Genomic DNA, 25524 nt, shown 5'->3' with positions numbered 1-25524 from the left:
TGCTACAGCCTCCCAGACATTTTGATTGCTCCTCTTCTGCAAGGTGCTGCTTTCTTGTGATTACAAAAATCATCTGGTCCACTTTGTGTGAATGACATCACAAGTCAGCTGTACATTACTTTTTGACACACATTTTTCTTGGAAGTCAGAGTGGAACAGGGATATTTTGGGGGGGGGAGGGGAACCTGCTGGACATCTCATCACCTTGGCAGAAAGAACAAAATGTTTTTCTGCATTTTTCTGCCTGTTAAAATAGTGTCCAGTAGTATGTTCTATTTGAGCAAAACAAAGGAAAGACACCAGATTGACATAATTCACTTCATCACACAGTCTGAATGCACTGTCTGTGAATCTAACACATCTGGGTAATCTCAGCACTTCGTTACAGTAAGGGAAATTTAAATCCATGTTTTTATTCTTGTCGCCTCAGCTTTACTTGTTGCCATTCATTAATATAACTTCGATTTTTATAGCCAAAGAATGATCACCAGTGCCTTTCCTTCTAAATACTACGATTAATTGATCTTGAAAACAGGCAAACAACAACGTGAAGAAACTGAAGCTGGCCAAAATACTTTCTTCTAGCAGTATGCAGAAACCTTGTATGGCATGCCACTTATCACACTTCATGAAGCTGAATGACAGGCGACATTATAAAACAATTTCAGTTCATTTATGAAAAACATAATACAGCACAAATCACCTTCAGAAATTCCTGATGGAGACAAATTCACATACACACATTTGGAAGCTCTATTGAGGGTGAAAAAACTAGTATCTTCTTAAAGAATTTTTTTAGTTTCAGCTCAAACTTGCTAACATTTCGCTGATGGAAGTAAGTAGTTATAATATATACAAAAAGCAAAATAATTCTTACTGAAGATTACATTGCACTGCTTACCATTTATTTATTTATTTATTTTAAATAATGTTTCTAGCTAACACTATTTTCTACGTCTTCCCCTGGAAGACTTGCCCCTTGCTTTTCTCCCCTCAAAAACAGGCCTGGCTCTCACCATTGGCATTTTTTCCTCCTCACTGGAGCTGCTACTCCCAGCTTCATCCCTTGTTAGTTCAAGTCCCAGATTTGTTTTGTGACTTGCTGTGTCAGTTTTAAGCATCTCAGCTGTTTTCTCTCTCTTGCACCTATTCAAGATTTCATTCTCCAGATCTTCAGCTGATGATCCACTAGATGCCTCTGAGAGCTGAATCTCCCCTATGAAGCCTCCCCCAAAAAAACTCTGATTTGTATGTGGGGAGTGCTTTATCCTCTTGCCTTGGTGGCTCTGTATTACACCTGTTTCTTGCTCTGCATGTTGTCTGGGTTTCTTTCTTTTCCTCTTCTTAAATTCTTCCTCTATGACTGCAGTAGTCTGCAGGACTTCAGTTTCCTCTTCTTCCTTCTCTTTCCTCTTCATACAAGTCACAGCCCTACGAACCCTTTGACTCTTGATGGCTTGCTTCTCTTGCTGTGCAAGCCTGAAGAATGAGTCAATACGGAGTTGAGTCTACAAAAAAAATAAGTACATTTCCACAAGACAAGTTAACAGAACAAATGTTGCAATGTATTCTTACTCACTAATGGGGTTTCAGGGTTACAGCTAGTTATGTCTTCCTTAAGGAAGCAAACCAGTTCACTTTAGCCCCATGAATTTTCCATCTTTCTTTCCCAAATGACACTCAATTGGTCACGTCCTCCAGTTATCCAAAAGGGGGGGGGGCAGTGTGCTGAAACTCCCCGAATCACTTCTGTGAGTATTTTACCTCCATGAGTTCAGAACAGATCAAAGAGCATTCTAACCTTTGTTGCATTTTTAGGATTGGTTGCTTTTCTCTATCTCATTATGTTCCTTTAAAAACTACTTCTTTGGATTTGGGCTCAGGGTTTGAATATGAATGAATCCTCTAGCTGCCACAACCAATTTTTAGAGAAGAGGTGAGTGACAAGCCCAAGAAAAACCTCACTCTTCAGGCAAAAAAGCCAGTTTAATTCACCTACCTTGTCTGTGCCTAAGAGCAGACAAGAGAAGAGCAAGCTGCCTTGCCCATACTAATGGATGAAAGGATGGCTCTAGAAGGGCACTTCACTTCTTAGCCCTGAATTAGGGTATCTTGGGACTCTGGACTTTCTTCTGTGATCCACATTAAAAAAAAAAGGAAGGTAGTGGCAGGAACCTATCAGATACCAGTGCTGACAGCTGACTTAACTCCGTAGAGCAGCTGCATGTTGCTCTGAATCCATGGGAAAGAGGACTGACAAGTAGTGACATAAATGTTCACTTATTTAGTTCTCAGATGCAAGAGAAAACCATTTCAAGAGTATGAGCACTTTTGTACACTTTTTAATCGAGATATGGTATCTCTTAAGCAATCTATAGCCACCTGCTACATTAGGCAAATCTGATGTTATGGAGATGTGTACTAATCTGTCTAGATACTTCTTGGCATCTGTAAATGCAGGGATTATGAGTGCCATTCAGCTGATGCCTTCCCTGCCATTCCACATGGATGGTTTCCTTCAATAAGCAAAAGGGAATCCTGTGAGAAAGTTACCTGGCCTTACACAGGGACAATGGACATGAAATAAACCAATCTGGGTGGTCCCTTTTGTCTATTCAGTACTCTGACTCAGCATCATAAATTATGTGCTGCCAGGAAACCAATTATGGCCTGAAAATAATTTCAAGTACACTGGAAAGGGAGTCTCATCATTCTTGGCAAATTTTCAAGCCACCTGTGAGGAGATTGATATTGCTAGCTCCTACATTTAGCCATCAAGGAGCTCTGAACACAAACCAACTTCAGATCCCTTTTATGTCTGTCTCCAGGCTTCTGGATGTTTATCTGTCATTACTATTTTCAGTTGAACACATCTTGACAATTTTAACTAATTTGGAGACTGTACAAGTTGTGGCTTCAGAGCAGAACCCACCTCTCCTCTAAAAATTGGTTGTGACAGCTAGAAGATTCATTGACCAGACCCATTAATTTTTTTTGCGCTTCAAAGAAAAATGTACAGGAAACTGTTAGATCAGTACTGTCAGTTTCTAAACAAAAAATTAAGTCATATGATAGCAATACCTACAGAAGTGTCAACCAATGAAAAAGGACTCTCCCAGAAATAAAAATGAAAATGAACTGACAAGAATACGGCATCATGAAATTTCAAAGATGCAAACTTTAACTCCAGCTAAAGCATAAGTGGCCAACTTGCACCACATGAGACAACTGTGTCATCATCAGCAATTGACAGAACCCCTGAATTGAAAAAGTGAAGGGTTTGTGGCCTGGCTCTGACAAAAAGGTGGTGTCTGCCATGGTGTACTTGTGCCTCAACCCTGGCTCAGCAGGGATAAGCCCACACCAAGGCATGGGGGATGGATGAGATTCATATTGCAGTGAACAGTATAGATGAAATTTCTTGTAGTATGCCCTGGAGAAGTAATCCTCTTGTTTTGAACTGGTCTTGTGTCACTGCTTTCCCAAAGACCACTGGCCATCACCGAAGTAGAATCTATTTAGGTTCTCCGCACTTTTTAAAAATAGCACATTATTCATTTTTCAATGTATATTATTAACTGCAGTGGATACACCACTAAACTCTCATTGTTGATTATATATTGAATGGTTTAATTTTTTAAATGGAATTTTCCTGCAAAAAGGCTCATTTAAAGTTATATCTAGTGGGTGGTGTAATTTTGAAAACATGACTTGCTTTCTTGATTTTACTTTCAACAATGCCACTCTTCAGAGTGATAACTGTCTTTTATGACTGTACAAGATGATTTAATTATAGCTAGCTGGGATGTATATATATAGCCTCATTGTTACATTGAGGTTAGGTTTATCAGTTGTATCAGTTGGATACTTTATTACCACCCAGACCACTGCCTAAGTTCACTCTTCTTTTCTATTCTAGTTAAAATTAATTAATTAATGCGAATTATATCCCAGGTTTCTTCCAAAATGGAATTCAAGGCAGCTTACAATAATTTAAAATGAGAGAGCTAAAGCATTAATTCCAAAAGTTAAAAACAATAAAATACTAACATTAAAATGTATGTTAAAAACAGCATAGTTAAAACCAGTATAAACAATTAAAGCATTAATACCTGTTGAGCATTCAGCTGTTTGAGAACAGGCAGCAAGACTTCATCTGTTTTTAACTTTGTCCAGCCAAAATGGCTCTGGCAAAATGTGCAAGCAGTTAAGGGTCATCAACAGAAATTAAAAAAAGAAAGAAAATTCTTAGAACACCATCATATGGGAAAAGCAAGGTTTGTCATTTGTATTTCACAAATGTAAGAGTAGCAGCATAATGTGCACATAAAAATGGAAATTCTCTTGGTTACTCGTTTTATGTGATCCTAAGTTTTTCAAGCCCTTTTCTCTCCATTTCAGAGGTTTGCAGAACTTTTCACATGTAAATATTGTTTAAGCTCTGCTCTCTTTTATCTTGGACAGCACTGCATGGGACAAGTCAGTAATTACTACTGTTTTTCCAAGAGGAAGAAATCCAAAGACTGTCCACTGTAGACTGTACTTCCTCAATGTTGGTTAAACTAGTCCAGAAATTGTGTTCATGAGGCATATACACAAGGCAACTGGATCACCTATAAGGCACAGTGAGACTCTTGCTGCAAGCTGTGGATCAGAAGGGGCTGCAGATCACATGAACTTCCCCTTCTATTTCCTGGAGTGTAACCACCACCTATTCAATCAGGGACATAGGCCTGGTAGGCAGCAGTGGCTACCTCCAGTCCACTACAGAGAATGGACACTGCTTCCCTGCCCCTCAGCAGTAATGGGATGGTACTTCAGAAGATCCTGCATGGATCAATACTTCACTCTGAGAAAGCAAGGCCTCAGTGGTAAATTAATTTGCACTCGTCACATTTTTTAAAATTTATGCTGCTAGAAGCAGTGTGACTTCTTGTCCATCCTGACACAAGAAGTGGTGCACAAAACGAGCAAGTTTCTGTCCTTTGCTTACTATAGAACTTACCAACCATATAAACTGCACTCTTTAAAGCAAGAAAGGGGGAAGATTGCACCATATTGATTTACAATTTACCTACACAAATGTTTCCACTCAAGCAGATTTCCTTTTATTAACCACAGTTTCACAAAGGAAGAGACAAACAGGAGTGGAAAGGATATTCTCTGATCTGTTCCAAGTCAGGTCTTCCCCAAACAAATGATCCCTTGGATTCATCCACCACAGGATGCAGGTATGCTTCTGCTACTGCAGGGTTTGGAAAACCAGGTGTAAGTTGCAACTGCCGCAATTTTTTCTTCACTTTAGTATCATACGGGTTAGGCTGTGTTTTCTTACACTTCTGAGCTTCAGCCCACCAATCCCTGAAAAAATTACACATACATTAAAAAAAACTCTCACACACACAGAGAACTAAAACAATATAGCTTTTCTGTCATTATTTTGTTCATTTGTTTCTCCTTAGCTATATATTTGGCATACATGAGGATTAATAACTTTACTGCAAGGATATAACTGGAAATCTTTAGAGTCCTTGGTCAGGACTGGTTTGGACCTCTAAAGTTCAAAAAGGCACCCCCAATTCTGTAACAAGGATAGTAAAATTCTGAAATGAAGATGTATTGTACAGAGTAAGAAATATGCTCACTAGGCCAGTCTGAATAGAAACCAATCCTTGACACAGAATCCTTGTAACTACTGAAGTACTGAACCATGATCCAAACAGGAAATCTGCAGCCAAACGGAAGAATAATATGTATGGTTTAAACATTATTTGTTGCTTTCTGCATTAACAGTTCCCTAATAAAGATAGAAGGCACACTTCAGTATGAAAATCCTATAGTGTCCTCCCAGGGAAGAAGATTGTGGCAGTGAAAACAAACTGAAGTTCTCAGTTCACAGGGAGACTCCCCAAACACAAATTGATTGTCCTTGCAGCTCTAAAGGCTACTTAGAAGAAAGGGAGGAGGTAAGTCTTATTGCAACTAATGCCAAGATTCATTAGAAATTACAAGAAAAACTCAGTGCTCTGATTGCTTCTTTTGATTTAGGCCAATATTTCTGTGCTTGCAGAAGTCAAATCTCTGGGCTCATAATGTTTCAAATGAAAAAAACAGTGGAAGGCAGCCATCAGCTGCCTACAAGGAAAATCACTTACGTAAGTTTTAAGAGAGGTTCCAATCCTCGTCCAGGGAATTCATTCAAAATCTCCATTGCTGTTACATAGCCAACATTAGGAATGCCTTCTGTGTAATCACTGCCAAGGAGATAGGCCAAATTAATTAACTTGTTTCGATCCAAGCCTGAAGGAAAATAGTAAACCATATGTGACAGTATTAGTATGTTTGCACTACATTCGTTTGTCAATTTAAAAAGAGGCCATTACATGGCATACAAAATCAGCACTGTCAGCAACATTAAGGTAGCCGAAAGATCTTGGATAGCAAGATTTGAAATCCTTCCTCAAGGAACACAGCAAGGAAGCTAAAGAAAACAGTATGAAACATCTTTGTGTATTTCTACATATCTACTAAAGAAAAAAACACCCAGCTGCATAGGCTGAAGAAAGCAGTTTACTCCCAGAATTTCACAAGCACAAGTTGATTATTTTGCTGATAGTACAGCTCTTATGCTTAGGTAGACCGCAAGGACTCAGAGCAAATAACAGTTATTATTATTAGTATACCCTAGGAATATTGTTGTTGTTGTTATTCCTATCCTGCCTTTTTCCAAATTCAAAACTCAAAATAACTTACAACAAATTAAAATACATTGTTAAAAGCCAATGCGCTACGAAAGTTAAAATGAGATTAAATAATCAAAAAATTAAAACAAATATTGTTAAACATGTTTGCACACACATCAGCATAACAATTAGCAAGATCAAGCACATTATTTTGATGGGATGAGCCTTATACAGCCAATCTTCTAATACCTATCTAAACAGAAGTCTTTACTTGTCTGCAAAAAGAAAGTAGGGAGGGCGCCAATTTAACTTCTCTATGAAGGGATTTCAAGAGCCTGGGGGCAGCTTCCATGTTCCCAACCTGTGAGGCTGGTGGGATAGAAAGAAGGGCCTCCACAACAGATCTCAAAGCATGAGCTAATTTGTAAGAGAGAATATGGCACTTCTCATCACCTGGACCTAAGCCATAAGAGCTTTATAGGTCAAAATCAACACTTTGAATTATATCTTGAAAGAAGCCAATGAAGCTGTTTTAATAAAGGAGTTGTGTGTTCCCTGTAACCAGACCCATTTAGCAATCTGGCTGCAGCTCTTTGGACCAGCTGTAGTTTCCAAACACTCTTCAAAGGCAGCCCCACATAGAGTACATTACAGTAATCCAACTAAGATGTAACTAAGGTGTGTGTCACCATCGCCAGATCTGAAATGGGTCACAAAAGCCCCTCAAGGCCATTTCTTTGGGCTCTACCCCTCACAAGGTTCCCTCATATTCATTTTCTGGCAGAAAAAAGGGAGAGATGAACTGTAATTCCTAAAGGCCTCCATGGGTGGTAATTCACCTTTTATAAAAGTCGCAGACACATCCTGTAAGCACACACATACAGTTTTTAAAGATTTTATAAAAAGAGAACTGGACTTCTATTTCTGGGGATGCTTTTTACAGTTCATCTGGCTCCAGTTGATCCCAAAGACAAAAAAATTAGCCCAAATCTGCTGTCCAGCCCAGCTCTATACTACTCACAGAGAGCAACACCTATGCCATATTATTACTGCAGCGCTATTATAGGGCCAGAATGCAAGCAGATAGATAAACTGTCCTGAAATCCTGTTTTAAGAGTATTTTGATTCAAATGCTACACTCTCAATTAGTTCTAGATACCCTTGAAATTCTAAACAGGTATTACTTATCTTCGATGTACAAGATAAATCCTGGAAAACTATAACTGATTAGCCTTCCCCCAACCTAGCACACTTGCCATGCATTAGATTAGACTATTCCCATTATACCTAACCAACATGTTTACTCAAAAGTAAATCCCACTAAATTCAAGGGTACCTACTCCTAAACTGAGAGTGAAGAGAATTGCAACCCAATCCACTAATCTGAAGTCCCTTAAAAAAATTTAAAAAAATCTATTTGGCTGGTTGTGAAAAAACATTGCTATGCTCATACAGTTAAATTATAACAATCAAGATATACCATATAAATCAGATGATACGTCTGAAACAAAATACAGAAATCCAAGGTACAAAAATTCTATATAAACAATGTATTTGACCTTACCCAATTGATTCTGAAAATCCACATACTGGTAATACTCCACATACTTGTTTTGACTGAAGAAGTTCTTATACACATGTCGTGCTCCAAATAACCAAATATCACTGTCATCTGTGATTGTCCCAGAAGTCTGATCAGTGAGGTCCAAGATGGCACACTGAGCCTCTGCTTCCATAGGGGCTTCAATGTATGGGATGCCAAAGAGACGCAGTAGTTCCTGTAAAGTACGGGCAGACAGTTCCAATATTTTCCTCTAATTAAGTTTTACTAAAGGTGGTGTACACACACACACACACACACACACGTACACACACTTCATGCACATCACTTGATGCTGTGCAGCTGAAATCTGTGAACTGTCTACAGGTTCTGCATTTGAAACACTATTATAGGATATGAAAGTTATGTTTATATGGTTAATAGCTTATTCACCAATGCAAGAGGCTACATGATGTTGTCATCATCAAATAGCTGGTAGCAAGTGAAGCAATGCTGGCTTATACAAATATTTTTACTTAAGAAAACAATTCTGCAAAGTGCTATGTTATATGGATGCTTAAACAAACACAAAACTTCCCTGCACCAGCTCTAGGGTCCAAATGAGAACCCTCTTCCATTATATCTGATTTAAAACCAACTTTTGCAATGGTCAAGAATCAATGCATCAGTCTACTGAATGCTGATTCTGTCATATGCCATTAACCTGCTTGCATTTCCATTCATTACTTTAACATGCAGCGCTGTGCCATTATTTGGGGAATATTTGGTACATTTTATTGTAGTAAAGCCAAAGTTTTTTGGGGGAGGAGACATTTCACTTCCATCTGTCTTCATAGAATGGAACTGTCATGTCATAGCAAAAACTCTCTGGTATTCATGCTTTCCTATTAAATGTGATATAAATTTTTTCTCTGAACCTGACTATGTAGAAAAATCTGCATATCCAGATCTAATCTCAAAACTGATTTCCATGGAAAGTCGCAACTTACAGATAGTAAACCATGTAACTGAGTAGCCAGCACACTGCTAACATTAAATATACTTCAGCAAATTTCTAGTACCTGAGGTATTTTTAGAAGATATCAGCATTGCAATCCTAGGTATGACAGCTCACAGGTAAGTACCACTGAGGTCAATGAGATGGTAAGCCAAAACATTTTTGTCATTATCCTACATTGGTTGCTTAGTTACAAATGCCTATCTAGGAAACATCTCTTGGTCTGACTTCTCCCTGAACCCCATGCTACCTTAACAGCCAACAACTACACCAAGTGAAGGTCTGTTCAACGGCTGATCAGGGCACAAAAAGGATGATGCTTCCAGCCCCTACAGCTCATACCACCACCACCACCACTACAAGCGGGTGAGGTTGAAACAAGGAAACAAAGGTGTCCTGCTTCTGATTGTTGCAGCCTTGCTCACTGGTGGGAAGGGGGATAGAATTATTCTCCTCCCTGTGCCTCAATCAGCAGTTGAGCAGGCCTCCTTTACCTGCTGGGGAGAGGCAGGTAAGAAATGAAGAAATGATGATGATGGTGATGATGATGATACTATACAGATGATAGTAATATTATTGCAATGATTGTAACTGTCCTCCCTCATCACCATCATCATTATTATTACAATTGAGGTTGGACATGTACAATCTTTGCAATCATGTGATGATCATCTTAAGTACTGTTACTGAATACACAACAATTACGGATCTGAAACTCTGTTTCAAACTTGTAACTGCAATACAGAATGCCAACTTTTGTCGATAAATTAAATAACAAAAATCCAACAGTTGAGTCATGCAAGTAAATCTTCTGCAAACGGGTTTTCCTCATACACATATTCCAATCTTGAATATGCTGTATATGCAATTATGCGATATGTCACCTAATCCTGACACTCCACTGGGTGGGCAGGTTACACTATTTCTAGCTTTCTGTTAATCCATTTTCTTCTTTTTTCCCAAATGCATGTCTTGGCAGTATATTAAATGAGCAACTTATTTTACTAATTTTTGCATGCACTTTCCAGTGGTGTTATTTTTTTAAAGCAAGCTACATTCATTTGTATATATTCCTTGCATAGAATTGTTCTGCCTATAGCCTTGTCCAAAAGAATATATTTAATTAGCAAAGTGGCAAAAAGAAATGTGTAGGCAATTTGCTCCTTTTATAATATCTCTCTCTCTCTCTTCCCCTCTCCGCAGTTTCTTTTTCCAAGTCATAAAAGCATTAAAAAGGAAGGACTAGTCTATTACTGTCCTGTTGCGAGAAATAACATGGGGAAGTGGGCCATGTACGCCACCTTGAGTTCCCTGAAGAAAAGACAGGATATAAATGTAATAAATAAATTAAATAAATAAATATGGGGTGGGGTAAGCACCTTAACATAAATCTCATGTTTACCATTTTAAAATACGTATTTATCTCATTTCCTCTTATGTTCAAAAGTATCCACTTGCTTTGCTTGACATTAATTAGAATTAGTTTCCTTAAAGTCTTCTTTCCTTCCTTCCTTCCTAGACATGTGTCTTCTACCCAAATTAAGCAAAACAATGTTATCAGCTAAATGTCTTTTCCCATCAATACAGTCAGTTTTTATTTTACAGTGCGTAAGGGGTGCATGTAATCTACACATTAGCCTTGAAATAATTCCATGAATCTGATTCTGCACTTTTTGTGCAAATAAAGAAATGGAAATACTAATAATTGAAGTCAAATTTAAACAAAATACTATTTTTCACCTCATTCAAAACTAATGCAGTCCAATGTTAAGAGGGCTATACTTGTAGTTCAAACCCTCCTTCCATCTGAACTTGACTGAATATTTTTGCCCAAGTCAACATTCCTCGGTTTCTCCTTCTGTAAAGTGGAAATTTCTGGGAACAAACAAGTTGGAATATAAAATGGATTGTACCTGACTTTCTAAAAACATCTGTCCCGTGACAGTGGCAGCTATACGTTCCTGCTGTTTTTTCTGAACATGAAGTGTGTTTTGTTCAACCGAAAGGTTCTTTTCCAAGACTTCCAATTCCTCCTGTAATATAAAAGATCCAAACCTTGTTAAAGGCAAAGTAATGTGCCAAAAACTGTAAATTCAAATATGTAAAAAAACAGTAACTCTGCTAAAAATGTTAAATGGAGAATTTGTTGGAAGACTTTGTTCTTCCAGTTACACATCAAAAGAATCTGGAATCTTAATCTAGATTTTAATTAAAAAGAAAAGAACAAATTACTGCTTCCTAGAGAGACAGGTAATGTACCAGCAGCAAACCAGCCTTCAGAAGGTGAAGCCTAAACCCATCTCAAGAACAAAATTAAGAAAAATTCCTTTGGAGACTACTTTTCCCTCATTTAACATGGCCAGTAGATGCGGGATACTGAAAGATACAATCTAAAAGGTAATTTTTCCAATATCTGCTCTAGCCACTGGGAAATTATAGCTGCTGTCCTTGCTGAGTTCAAATGCATTCAATTTGTCCTTCTTTCTTTTCAAATATCTGCACAAAGATTCATACCTTAAACTAACAGACATCCAAACAGAATATTTTAAGAATGCAGCATTCCCAAAAATCAAACTTATTCCACAAATTCCTGATGTCTTTCATGAATTTGTCAGCTCAGACGATAATTACTAAAAATTAGAAGAATGCAGCAAGACTTTCAGCAGGTGCATGGAAAAATAAATTATGAAATTGGCATTAGAGGAAAAATTAACCAATCAAGTGAAAAGTGTTAGGAATAATGAAGACCATGAAGCTTTCTAGCAACTTGGCTTCTTTTTATTGCTTATGTCAATACAAACAGAAAGACATTTATTCCTCCAGCTACTCATTTAGGTTTACAGAACAGTGTACTATCACGTGATACCTGATCTTCTTTGGTACATGTTTGTTTAATGCAACTGTGTGGTTGAATTTGATCTTCAGATGAACCAAATGTTTCTGTTTGTGTTTTTCCCTATTATTCTGTTTATGTTAAATTCAAAAAAATTACTGAGGGGCAGGGGAAGAATGCAGCTTTCCCTGGTTCATGACCATTCCCTTATAATTCACCCAGTAATTATTTACCATGCTAATATCTTGCCACTCGTTAACTGTAGCATCCTCCTTGTCTTTGATTTCTGCCTCCTGCTGTATCTCTACATCTTCACCAGAATATTCTGCTAGGCTTTCCATGCTGCCATCACTCCCTCCTCTTATATCCAATGCAGCTTTGGCCATCGTTTCCTCCATGTGATCGGATGAGGTGAGAGACATCCCATGCGTTTCATCCTGAAATTCTTCACTTCGCTCAGCATCCACTTCAATGAAGCTACCTGATCAATGCAAACACAAAAAGTAGCTTCTTCATCTTTGAAGCAGGGTAGTTTCACTGTTAGTAATCTGTTTTACCCAGCTTCTCATATATTTGGGATTTTTACTCTCCCTTTTCACTTCAAAAAAGTACATGGACAACTAACATCACTAAGAAAAAACAGTAAAACCATTAACATCCTCACTAAAAATAGTCTGAACAATAAAATGATTAAACCATATACTGTGTGGGGCCAGAATCCAGCTATGGGCTTTGGCTGCTGCTCTGATATGTCTTTCTGGGCAACCCTAGTCTTCACTTTTTTTTCAGCAAAACCAAAGCTGTTCACAATTTAATTTTCAAAAACAACAATATAGAAACAGCGAAAACAAGCATTTTAAAAACAATTCACAGTGCCTAATATAGTTTGATAAGGGAAAGAACCGATGCCTTCCTAAACAAAGTATTTTTCATCAGCATCTGAAAAATCACTAAAAATTACGCCTCTGAGTTTCCATAGGCAAGAAGATCCACAGAAATACTATTTTATTCTGTCTCCATACATATAATTCCTTTGGTAGACCCAATATTCTGATTTTATCATAAAAACTCATTTAAAGCCCACATACCATCAGATTCACTTTCTTCAGACTGTGATGGAGCTTCCACTTTTTCTTCACACATCTTTGCTGTTTCTGAAGTAAAGGAACATTCGTGTTGCACAACAGAGGCACTTTGTCCTGGCTGGTGAACCAACTCCCTTAACTGTTCAACTTTGCCATTTTGGAATATTTCTGCCAAATGCGAATGCATACGGGCTACTTGTGGAGTGTCTGTTGAAGATCTTATTGGCTGCTGCATGTCACTGCTTGTGCTCTCACTTTGAATATAACTTACATCTATTTTGGAAGACCGCATTTCCACCCCTTTTTCTTTGTCATCTGAAACAGAAGAAATTCCTTTTTCCACAAAAAGGCTACAAGGGCTTTCAGGAACACTCTGATCCTCGCCCAACACACAATTTCTTTGGTCCACTTGCTTCTCTTGGTTAATGTTTGTATATTCAGATTGCCCTGTAGGTAAAAATGGAAGTTCCTTTCCACTCTGGCCTTCAGGTACCTGGCTCTCCTCATCTGAGCTGTTGGCAAGAAGGTCCTTCACAGAAGGTGTCTCTTCTTGACTACTACCAACATTGCTGGTAAAAGATGGCCTAATGTCCTCATCGTCTTCCTCCTCATATAAAGCTTTCTGAATAGCCCTTAATGTTCTTGGTGAAACATCGCTTGCATCTATACTAGGGTCAGATTTTTGTTTAGCCAAATCTGACTGGTTTTTGTTTTTATCTTCTAGCTCGTCCTCTGAACTGCTTCCCAGCATAGCTGTCTGGATTGCAAGAACTGTTCTGGGAGAAGGAGGCGCGGGATATGTGCTGCTCATTGACTCAGTCTTTGAGGGGACATATGAAGATGAGCTGACATTAACCAGGGTTTGGGAAGCATTCAGACTAGGCTTTGTATCTTCAGGCATGGAAGACTGGCTTGCAGATGCTGTTGCCAAATCTCTGGAAACCTCTCTTTTGGACTGGATACCTGAAAGGGAAAAGTGACCATCAATGTTTTACTGACATGCTATTATAGGTTTGGTGCAATAAAAACACAAGAGTCAAAATCATATAGAAGCAAAGCTCTGACAACTATTCCTTGCAGTTCATTTGGTTTATTTTCAATATCACATTGTGCACTGTGCATCATTCAAAACTCATATGAAACCAAAACATTACTGGCTTGCTACCTTTTATGAGGATGTAGTGAGAGGTGTCTTCAGACACAACCCTCCTAGTTTCCACTTCTTTCAAGAAGCCCCCGTCTTCTTCATACCGACTCTGAATATCACCTGCATGCTGTTCATTCATCTCCTTCTCCACCTTTTCTATGTGCCGATTTAAGCTGCTTTTCTTAAGCAATCCTTTTAGCTGGTACTGGGAGAAGTCATTGGACTCCTTTAATTGAAAGACAATAATTAACTGTCAGCCTGAATGAGCTGAGCTTCCTGTATTTCTAGAAAATAAACATTGTTTACTTTGTAAGAAGAGAAGCAAATATTTCAAAGGTCAGGGGAGAACATGGTCGTAATCTCTTTTTAAAAACACGCATCCACGCATTTTTTTCTGTTTAGAATATCATTGGCTGTATCCAATACTTTAAAGGTTTTTATCTTTAAAATGTAAAAACATAAAAATCAGCAGTTGACTTTGGACTAAAACTCAGACTGAAACTCTGACATATTTCCTTCTGTCCAATTCTCAGTGTGGTGTTGTGTTATGTCCCTTTACAAAGACCCCTTACCAGAAGGCAAGGAGGAGGAAGATAGAGTTTAAGGTAGGCTGACATTGTTTCTTTGGGCTTGGAAGTGAATGATTGCAGTAGGAATGGACCCTGGACTGAAAAAAGATGAGGCTTGTATAGGAGATTCAGTGTGCAGAATACGGGATTCTGCCCTAGAGTTAATGGTTCAAATTTTTACTCAGCTATACACCAAAACAGGCCTTGGTCAAGCCACTGTGCAACTCCCTTAATTTTTCATAAATAAAGTAAAGAGAGCCAGTGTAAAGTAATGGTTTGAGCACTGGATTAAGACACTGGGGCACCAGGGTTCAAATCCCCACTCAGTCATGGAAACCACAGGCTGACCTTTGTCAAGTCACATACTCTTAGCAAAGGCAAATCCTTTCTGAAGAAATTCTGCCAAGAAAACTCTGTAATGGGTTTCCCTTGGAGTCACTATGAGTCAGAAATGGCTTGAAGATACAGAGCAACAACAAAAGTGTTTATAAACCCTGCCTCACAGTCTTACTATGAAAGTAAGGGATGAAACAGATGGCCCCAAAGGGGCAGCGTCATGCCAAGAGAGAGCCAGATTGGGACCGCAGCAACTGCACATCACAGCCCCAATCCGGCCAGCTTCTGCCCCAAATAGGAACAGAAAAAGTCCACACCTATTTGGGGCAGAAAAAAGCCACCCCTTTCCTCTAGAGCTGGCCTTTTGCCGGCTCTGGGGTGAATGGCATCTGAACGCCACACCTCCAAGTAGCCTGGAAGCCAGCTATTGTGTAATCACCAGCACAGCTTCTGGGCAACTCGGGGGTGTGGCATGTCTAAATACCACACCCCCAAGCCAGCTTTACCACGCTGTCTGTTCCTGCCCTAAGTTTCTTTTATTTACTGTATCATACTAATTTTAGTTGATCAAAATGTATCTGTAACCTGCAATACTATCTAGAGCCACTCCATAAGCAGCAAAAATAAATCTGGAAACAGGCCCATTAGGTAGCTTATAATAGTATTTTCTTCTGCAGAGCTCCTTAACTCTTCAAACAGTTCAGAGCAAAAGACTCCAATTAAAGTGGGTGACCTTCTCCTTTTGTGTCATGTCTTTTTAGATTGTAAGCCCGAGGGCAGAGAACCATCTGATTAAAAAGATTGTATGTACAGCGCTGTGTAAATTTACAACGCTTCATAAATAAAGGTTAATAATAATAATACTGAGCAGAGAGGAAGAGTGAATGAACATCATGGCAGAAGGTAAGAAAAGAGAATGAGAACATAAAGTGGTGAGAGAGAAAAGAGGAAGAGCACCATGGGGGAACTAACAGGTTAAAACCCATGAGAAGCTGATACCTCAGCTTGTAAGGAATAAACTATTAAGGACTGTAGAACTATGGAAATACAAACATAGTGACAATAAGAGGTTTCTAATTTTCTCAGAGCAAAGGTCAAGGCTGAAAATTTGATAATCACATTACTTTAAACTGTAAATATGGTAACACAAGAACTGGTTGCTTAGTGAAGGCAGTGCTCTAAATAGACATGAACCTTTATGATTATACAAATAGTAGTGGTGGATTTAAAACAGCTGTTTCAAGGCAGCCGGGTGCCCTATTCATAGCTTATGTTTGCAAAACACAGCTAAAGAAGTCTGTTGGCTGGTCAGCTGTTCCCACACTGAGAAACCAATACATGCTCCACTTGCTGTTTGCTAACTATGAGCAGACATTGCACATCTACTTTCTCAACACTATATGCCGAAACTCAATTCCTTTGATTTACAAGACAGTCCTACACGTCTAAAAAAATTAAGTCCCACTGAATTCAGTGGACCTTTTCCCAAGAAAGCAAATATATGAGAGCAACATGAAAACCTTATGTAGGTTTCCTTTCATAAATCTTAGTACAAGTTAAATCTCTGTATCTTCTCAGGCATGTTCATTTAAGCAGATAGTAATTCCCAAGTCTGAAGCACTCCAGCTTTTCTTCTGACACTATCAATTTGGTTATCTATAATTTATTACATCTATTTTAATTTGCTCCCATGGTGTTTTGAGAATGTTATGCAATGTTTTAAATATGCTGTCAGATTTTCTAAATGCAATTTTACAGAACAGCATGACTACAAATCTATTCAATAAGAAGAAAATAATTTTTCAGACATACAGTTGGGAGGTATAATCCTAAAATGAACTGGCAAGATAGTATGTTGTCCCACAAGAATATCTGTCAACAATCAGGCCCAGAAACACTCTGATAGGAAGTCAGGAAGGCAAAGCTTTGCCATTGTAATTATAGTAGAAAGTCCATAAAGATAACAAGGAACGAAAACTTATTTCAGTTCAAATTTTTTCCTTCCTCATAAGGTGGCTTGTTTCTAGGAAAAGCATGAATTTTCTGCTACTGGAATCCAACTGGGCATGAATACAGTAACACTCATTCCCCCCTATTTACAGGTAACCCTTGGGAATGGTGTTGCGGATTTCCTTACAGGGATTTACCAGCTCCCAAAGTGGCAACTCTCTTTGGAGCATGAAAAGACAAAAAGCAAAAGCCTCTTCCTTACCTCAGGCATTGTCTCAAATAACGTTCTTCTGCGTTTTGTGAATTCCTTCATGTCACTGAGGATCTCATGTTTTACCTCAGCTGGCAGGCTCTGAAAATCTTCTGATTCAACATCTACAGAATGAGGGTTTTCAATTAATTCTTCCTATGCAGTTTGGGAGAAGACAGCAGACAAAATGTAGGCCTTTGTGAAATTAATGCTCTAAAACACAGAGCAGAGAAAAACACAAGAGAAAAACACAGACAAACAGACACAAACTAATAAGCTTTGTAAATACTGTAACACTGGAATTAAAGCATTAATTTCCCTCTTCTTAATGGGACACATGAAGAAGCTGCAACTTTGGGGCACTATGCAGAACTAGCAAATGCTACATGTGCAGAATGGGGAACCAAGAAGATGGTTATACTGTATACCAGACACATAAAACCATCGTACAGCCCAGTTCAAGACTGGAAATACAGTGGCCCCTCCACATTGGCTGGGGTTAGGGGTGAAGGACCTCCATGAACGTGAAAAACCACAAATTAAAAAAAACACTACTCTTTTTACTTGAGAAAACACTTCTCTGGGAATCTCCATGTCCTGTAAGGCAACTCTATGTAAACATCTGCCAGAGGCTGATCACAGAATCATGCTGGAGGACTTACAAGTGCCTAGAGGAGTGTTTTCTCTAGGAACTTATAGGTTCTCCAGCACAACTCTATGGTCAACTTCTGGGAGAGTTGCGCTGAAGGATCTAGAGATTCCTAGTAATCAAATTACATAGTAATCAAAATTGAAAATAAAGCCACAAAGCCAAAGCTGCAAATGTGGAGGGCCAACTATAAAGTCAATGTCAGGTTTTGTACACTTTATAATAAAGACGCCAAGTATGTGCATCAGTGCTTTCAAATTGCCTGCCGACTTATGACAGTGCCATGAATTTCATAGGGTTTCTTTAGACAAGGAATACTAAAGATGTGGTTTTAGCAGTTCCTTCTTTGAAATATAGCCTACACCAACTGATATTCATTGTTGGTCTCCCATCCAAGTACTAACCAGGACTAATCCTGTTTAGCTTCCAACATCAAACAGGTTCTGGTGCCTTTAAGGTGTTTAGGCCAAGTATATCCTTTTATATTTCCAAGATCAACCAGTTTGTCATTGCCGAAATGAGAACACTAGACTAAATGGATCATCAATATAAATTGGTAAGTCAATTACAGTATAATAAATGTTAATACGTGGCAGTATCCTGAATGTTTCATATACATTATCTCAAGAATCTAGCTAAAGTCCTCAAAATATAACACTATTATTAATGTCATATTTAGAGGGAAGGAGACAGAATGAGAGAGGATCAGACAAGTCAGACCTCAATATATCAGCTGCTATAGAACAAGATTATAATCTTGTGGAATATCCACAGATATCTGTTTGATCACTTACAGACTGCCAAAATAAAGCTGCTTCGGGTCTCTTTGGAGGTATGCTGTTTAAATGATGCATGCATCCTAAGAATCCAGAAGCTGCACCAAACCTGCTCTCCAGTGCTTAGGAATGGAGTGTGGCTTTGGCGCGACCTCCGGGCATACCTCCAAAGAGACCCGAAGCAGCTTTATTTTGGCAGTCTGTAACAGGCCTATGAGTCAAATATGGACTAGAAAAAGACCTCTAGGCCTCTTAATCTGTTAGGCTCAACATAGAGGCAAAACATGAACAAATCTTACATTACATTAGTTTTTCAATTGTCTTTATTGCATATTTTGTGGAGGTTTCATTTAGAAAATATTCAGCACTAATGATTTCAAAGCCACGTTTTTAAAACAACTGTACTGCAGCCTTACTAACACACTAACATATATTTTAAAGATCACTTTTCAGAAGAGAGGCACTTAGGTATGTAAGAAAGAACTATTACTTGCAATATCTTTTTCTGGGTCATTCGCTCCTCCCATTCTTTTTCATCTTCTTCTTCTGAGCTATGTTGCAAGAACAAAAGTGGTAACTGACTAAGTGTCAACACATTAACTATTAAAAAGAACATTTTTCTTCTACTATTTTTGATCATCTTTTCTTATTCTTTATTCTTTTCTTTTAATCTTCATTAAAACCATCCACATAAACACTGACTAATCTCCAACACATAAAAAACTGACAAATAGTTACAAACGAACAGCCCTCTTACTATTCCTAAATATTTTTAACATTAATGATTAAAACCAACAATATCAAAAACAAAACTAAGGCCCCATACAGACAGGCCAAAATAAAGCTGCTTTGGGTCACTTTGGAGGTATGCTATTTAAATGATGCATGCATCCTAAGAGTCCGGAAGCCGCATCAAAGCCACAATCTAGTCCCCAGGACTTGAGCGCAGCTTTGGCGCAGCTTTCGGACTCTTAGGACACATGCATCATTTAAACAGCATACCTCCAAAGTGACCCAAGGCAGCTTTATTTTGGCAGTCTGTATGGGGCCTAAAAAAACTTTTTAAAACCCAGAAAAAGCTTCCTAGACTCTTTTGTTTGTTAATCTGTCAAATTTCATTACTTCTGCATATCATAAAATTTACATTGTATCACCACATTATATATTTTAAGAATCTTAAGTATTTACTCATTATTACATTTCAGTCCAAGCTAATTACAAATTCCTTATCCCATTCCCTTTTTAAGTAACTTTACAAAGAATCCCATTGTACTTTAAACTTGTCTATTGATTTACCTTTTAACGTTTGTGTCAATTTATCAGTTTCCATATAATCATACAACTTCAAAAGGCATTCCTTTATACTCAGACATTCAATTTTTCCCTATTTACTTGGTATATAACATCCAAGTGGTTGTTGTCATATACAATATAAGTTTACCATATTTTCTTTCTAATTTCCCATTTGTGACCGTGCCTAGCAAACATTTTAGGATATGCATTCTTTTCAATATTCAAGATTCTTATAACCTGACAAAGAATTGACTTCCAATATCTTTTGGCCCTCTTGCATGATTACTGAATATGATAAAAAGTACCTAATTCCTTGTTACATTTCCAGCATCTGTTTTTGGTATTTTTATTCATTTTGGCCAATTTATATACCACCTATATTGCATCTTGGATAAGTTTTCTTTCAAATTATAATTCAGAGTGTATTTAATTCTTTTAAACCATGTTTTTCCCCCACTGTTCTATTTTTAAAGGCTGTAAACCCACCTATTTTTTCTGTCTTCTTGTAAGGAAGGCAATACATAAATATCATCTACTTCTTCTCTTCTTATTTCTGAAAGGCTAGGGAATTCAGCAGTACTGAAAAAATAATGCAAACATAATTAGCAAAAATACAGTATTGAAAATCAGAAATGCACATATATACTCAGGAGGTATGTTCTTGCCTCTTGCCTGCCAAAGCACTTTTGACAGCTTGCCGTTTCAGGAAAGTTTTCAAAAGTTTTTCTGTAGTTTTCTTGGAGTCTGTGGCTGCAACTTCTTTCCGCTGTCTTCGCCTAGCCTGCAAAAACATGCAGAAAAAGCCATTTATATGATGTTATATGATTAAATTACTTCTATTCATGCATATAATACATACATGCATATATACCTACAAAACAGTACATATATATTTAGGTAATATATTTTCAGATAGTGGTATTTCAGATTACTCTTCTATTAGGTATTTGTTACATTAATGAGAAATTACTCCATAATCTATTAGCATTAACAAAAATGAGGCAGAAAGAGTAGCTGCATGAAATGCCATAATTGAAAAAGGGGTTCAATTTCCTTCTCAAAAACTAAGGGCCGGAACAAACTGAGGGCTGGCTTCCTGGTGGCTTGGGGCATGGCATACGCACGACACATGCCCCCAAACTGGAGGGAAGCTGCAATGAAGCCACCCAGTCATTTACATGGTGGCAACTTTTCAGCACACGAGCAGCACCGTGTTTAGTCGCCACAGGAGCACTGAAAAGCCGCAGCAACTATAGAAAGGGTGCCCTTTTCCCAGGGCTAAAAGGAGTGGCATTTTGTTGCTTCTTTTTGCACAGAGAAAAAGGCAGATTGGGGCCACAGCCCTGATCCAACACTTAAAGGGGCATGCCGTCTGTTTCAGCCTTTACACTTCTTTTCCGTGTTCTGACGTAACCGGTACAATCCAACTCATTTAGTGCAATCCTATGCTTTCTTGGTTGGGCAAGGAACAGGGAATTCAAAATGACTTATTTCTGAGAATACATGAATACAATTGCAGTGTAAATAATAAACATTCAGTGTCTTACCAGAGTCTGCATCTTCAAAAGGGGTGCTTCTCCATCAAAAACAAAAACAGGGCGGATCCGAAAGAACAAAAGTTTACAAAGTCGATGGAATAAAGTGAGGAGATGGGCATTGGGAATAGAATTTCCATGACGGTCCCTTGCTCCTTTAACAGCTTGATTCAACCAAATGCTGATATCTTAGGAAAGCACTCATAGGAAGTAAACTGGAGAAGATGGTCACAAACAAGCAATACATCTCAAGCATGCCAGTCATCTATGCCTGCTACTTACTGTATATACTCAACTATATGTCGACCTCACGTATAAGTCAACAGTAGGTTTTGAGGCCAAAATTATGGATTTTGATATGACCCATAGATAAGTTGAGGGTAAAACTTAGAGGCATGTAACAAAGGATGTAAATGATGATGCAAAGGAAAATGATGCCAAAGAATGTAGAACATTTTGGCAGGCATAACTATTTGGGCTCATCGTAAAGGCTGGATGGATGAGAGAGTAGAGGGGATCCATGCTTCTTTTTGGTGCTCCCAGGATGGACTAAGCTTTCGCCTTTTACCACTCTATTCAGAGAAAGGGGATGGCTCCTTTTATTTATACACACACACACACACACACACACACATATATATATAGAGAGAGAGAGTACAGTAATGACATTGACCCATGGATAAATCAACCCAGGTTTTGGGTCAAATTTTGGACTAAAATTTCTAGACAATACAGTACATTGCCTGCATGTGACAAAATGGAGTCTAGCCCATGAAAGGAAACTCTTATGCTTAAGGCTGGGAATCCTGTGGCCCCTGACATTGTTGGGCTCAAATTCCCATCAGCCTAGATACCCTGGCTAATAGTGAAGAATGATAGAAGCTGCCATTAATGAACATTTTGAGGGCCATAGGTTCCTCAGGACTAGTTTAACAGGTTCCACGGACAGCAGTATCAGGGCCACCACTCATGCCTTGGTTAGGTAGGTGATCTGTCCAAATCCTAGAACCCTGCTCCAAGAGTAGATGAGAAATGCTTTGGAGAAGGTTTAGGGAGGGATGCAGGAGGGGGAGAAATACTTTTTCCCAACACAACTCAAGAGTTAGCACAATGCCACAGCAAACAACTCTATGACTTTCAAATCTCAGACAGTACAGAGTTTGTAAGACACTCAAGCAAACTTAACATCTTTATTGCTTTTTTTAAACAGCTGAACAGGAAAGACTAATTTTACCTTTTAAAATCAATTTTAAAAGAAAACAGCATATGGGCAAAGGGCTGCAAAAACATTTCTGTTTGTTAAAACAGAAATGTTTGTTAAATGAAACCTATTCATCATTCCTGCCAAATTTAAGAATCATGCTGGACAAGATCAAAGCCTAACATAATCCAGCATTCTGTTACTTACAGGAACCAGATGTGAGCACTAAGTTAAATGCTTTCAGGGAATGCTTGAACAGTGTTGGCACAATGACTCTGTGTTCTGCCAACCCACTCATGGATTGGGGGTACCTGTCAGGAAGCTCCTCAGTAAATGCTGTTTGGGAAGGCTCATATAAAGGTCAGGTCCATGCCATCTGAAAGATTATACTGCCCCATATGAGCCAACTGAGATTTTGAGATCTTCAGCAGCAGGTCCTTCTCTTAGTCCCAGAACCTTGACAGATATATCCAGTGGGAACACAGGAAAGGTCTGCTCTCATATTCTGGAACTCCTTTCATAAAGAGGCTAGATTGGACCCTTCCAGAGTTTTTCCAATGGCACGTGCAGATCTTCTTTGTCAGCAGGGCATTGGGAACTGACCATTTATGGGGAAAGGGTTTTTAATAATGTGCTCAACTGCCTATATATAATGCATGGATATGCTTTCACATTGCTTTGTTTATTGATTCTTTAATTTTATTATACATTTTTCATGCTGACAGTCATGTGAACTTTTTTTGTCTTATCTGTCTTAATTTTTAGAAGTCACCTTGAGTCCCAGGACTGGGGAAAAGACAGGATATAAGTAAATACAGTCATCATCATCTCATCCTTATCACCACCATCATAAATTTGCCAGATATTAACACAGTTAAATTTCATTTTTAAGGATACCAACAGCAAGGATCTTCCCTTCCAGAGATTCTGGGTTTATAGGTCTTCCAGAGCACTCCAACAGCTTCCAAAGCCCTTGAACACCCATCTTTTACTAAGGAATTTAAAGGAATGAGAATAAAACAACATTGGAAGGTCATACTTAAATGAGCCTTGCTGTAAAGAAAAAATGTGCACAAAAATCATTTGTTGCTCCTTATTTTATTAATTACTATCTTTTACTGTATCCCATAATGTGCTGAGCACTCCATCAGAACATTAAATAACAGATTTATTATGCAAATAAGAAACATAGTCCGGATCAGCAAAAAGCTTCAATAGCAATAATAAAGGCAACTTTTTAACTTTCAGAGAGAATATACATTGAAAATTCAGGCCACTCCCATGTTTCTCCAATTAAATCACAAGATGAGATCAAGAGAATACAAAAATTACACTGTCTCAGCATTATTTTCAGTTGTTAATTACAAGCTAGCTTGTTATCACAGAAACAAGCACCTCTGAGCACTTGCACAGAGTCATTTACTGATAGGAACCAGGAACCTGTCCTCAGCATTCCCAACATTTAGGTTCTAAAATGCAGATTTAAAAAAGGCGTAACATTCATCCCAAAATGTATCATCCGCCCAGAACAGACAGGCCTTTCCCGGGGCAGCACGCCCACATGCCCCTCAACCCTAGCACATGACGAGGGCATAACAATGGCACCGCCCTGTATACATGTTGTTTTTTAACAGCCAACTTAAACAAAACAGGCTTTCGGATCGTCTGGGAGACACTGCTATGTCACCAGCTAGCTAGTTCTTCATTTTATGAGGGAAACAGGAATGGGTGTGCATGTCACAACCGGTCCCCTTATCCCTGTTTGTAGCCACGCTACAGAATTAAAGTTCTGATGCCACTTTTAATTGTCATGGCTGTGAAATCCTGGGATCTGTAGTTTGGTGAGATATTCAGCCTGGTCTATCAGAGAGCTCTGGTGCCTCAACGAACTACAAATCCCAGAATCCTGTCCAATAGAGTTGTATCAGTTAACGTGGTGTCAAACTGCTTTAATTCAGCAGTGGGGTTACACCCTGTGTCTCCAGTTTTTGTTTCCATGTTTTATTCTCCACATCTAAGAAGAGGACCAAACCCCTCTGCTAAGTATATGCTGCTTGAGTTTAAAAGAGCATTAAAGACCAATCTCTTCCAGCAGGCTTATCCAGATGATTTTTGAACTGTGAATTTTGAACGATGGATTTTAAATGTGGATGGTTTCGATACGGGGATATCTTATTTGTCTTTTTAAACTTGATGTGTTTTAAACTGGTGGATTTTAAATTAGGTTTTTGATTAATTGTTGTTGTCCCCCACCACAAACCATGGGAGAAGTGGGTAAGAGCTAATTATTATTAGTAGTAGTAATAGTAGTACTAGTGGCAGTTATACCATTTCTAGTTTCCAATTTTTTAAAAAATATAAATGTGGTACTTCTTCTGAAAAACCCTCAAGAGCCATCCTAGGCTAGTGCTTTGGTAGCAGTATGTAGACCAGTAATTCACCCATGAAACGCTTCAGGTTTTCTAAGTACCTGAGACTGAGCTCCCTTGAACTAAAGCTATGCAGCTCCCTGGGTTAACCCTGGCTCCATTTCCCACTCCTCTTGCAGACTGAGGCAAACTTTTTTATCATGAAAAGAGTCGAGGAGCAGAGAGGCCTGTCCTTTTAGCTCTTCCTGCTCTGGAAAGCGCAACATCCATTAATGGCTCCATTGTGGACG

At 38.5% G+C, this 25524-nt stretch overlaps 1 protein-coding gene across 1 annotated transcript; it reads right to left on the bottom strand.

The window, feature by feature from the left end:
• Positions 1 to 393: 393 nt before the first annotated feature.
• On the bottom strand, positions 394 to 25524 carry ERCC5 (ERCC excision repair 5, endonuclease). The gene is made up of 16 exons (XM_089511245.1): positions 25336 to 25524; positions 23763 to 23856; positions 21677 to 21852; positions 20795 to 20910; positions 20616 to 20708; positions 19327 to 19387; positions 17424 to 17567; positions 14325 to 14532; positions 13163 to 14122; positions 12308 to 12555; positions 11155 to 11274; positions 8248 to 8461; positions 6156 to 6300; positions 5161 to 5361; positions 4113 to 4197; positions 394 to 1508 (listed from the first exon to the last, which is right to left on the bottom strand). Exons 2-16 carry the CDS (start codon positions 23848 to 23850, stop codon positions 945 to 947), a joined length of 3423 nt encoding a protein of 1140 aa, XP_089367371.1. The 5' UTR covers positions 23851 to 23856; positions 25336 to 25524; the 3' UTR covers positions 394 to 944.

This window comes from Sceloporus occidentalis, unplaced genomic scaffold, assembly GCF_023333645.1.
Source record: "Sceloporus occidentalis isolate IW3139 unplaced genomic scaffold, rSceOcc1.0.p SCAF_2, whole genome shotgun sequence".
NCBI lineage: Eukaryota > Metazoa > Chordata > Lepidosauria > Squamata > Phrynosomatidae > Sceloporus > Sceloporus occidentalis.
The sequence above is the reverse complement of the archived record's forward strand: the minus strand, read 5'-3'. Positions and strand labels throughout refer to the sequence as shown.

Coding starts and splice junctions, on each gene's coding strand:
- ERCC5 (XM_089511245.1), bottom strand. CDS start 23,850: ATGGGTGTTCAAGGGCTTTGGAAGCTGTTGGAGTGCTCTGGAAGACCT. Junction 8,462..11,154: donor AGATGTTTTTAGAAAGTCAG/GTACAATCCATT, acceptor CGTACTTTACAG/GAACTACTGCGTCTCTTTGG. Junction 5,362..6,155: donor GAACCTCTCTTAAAACTTAC/GTAAGTGATTTT, acceptor TAATTTTTTCAG/GGATTGGTGGGCTGAAGCTC.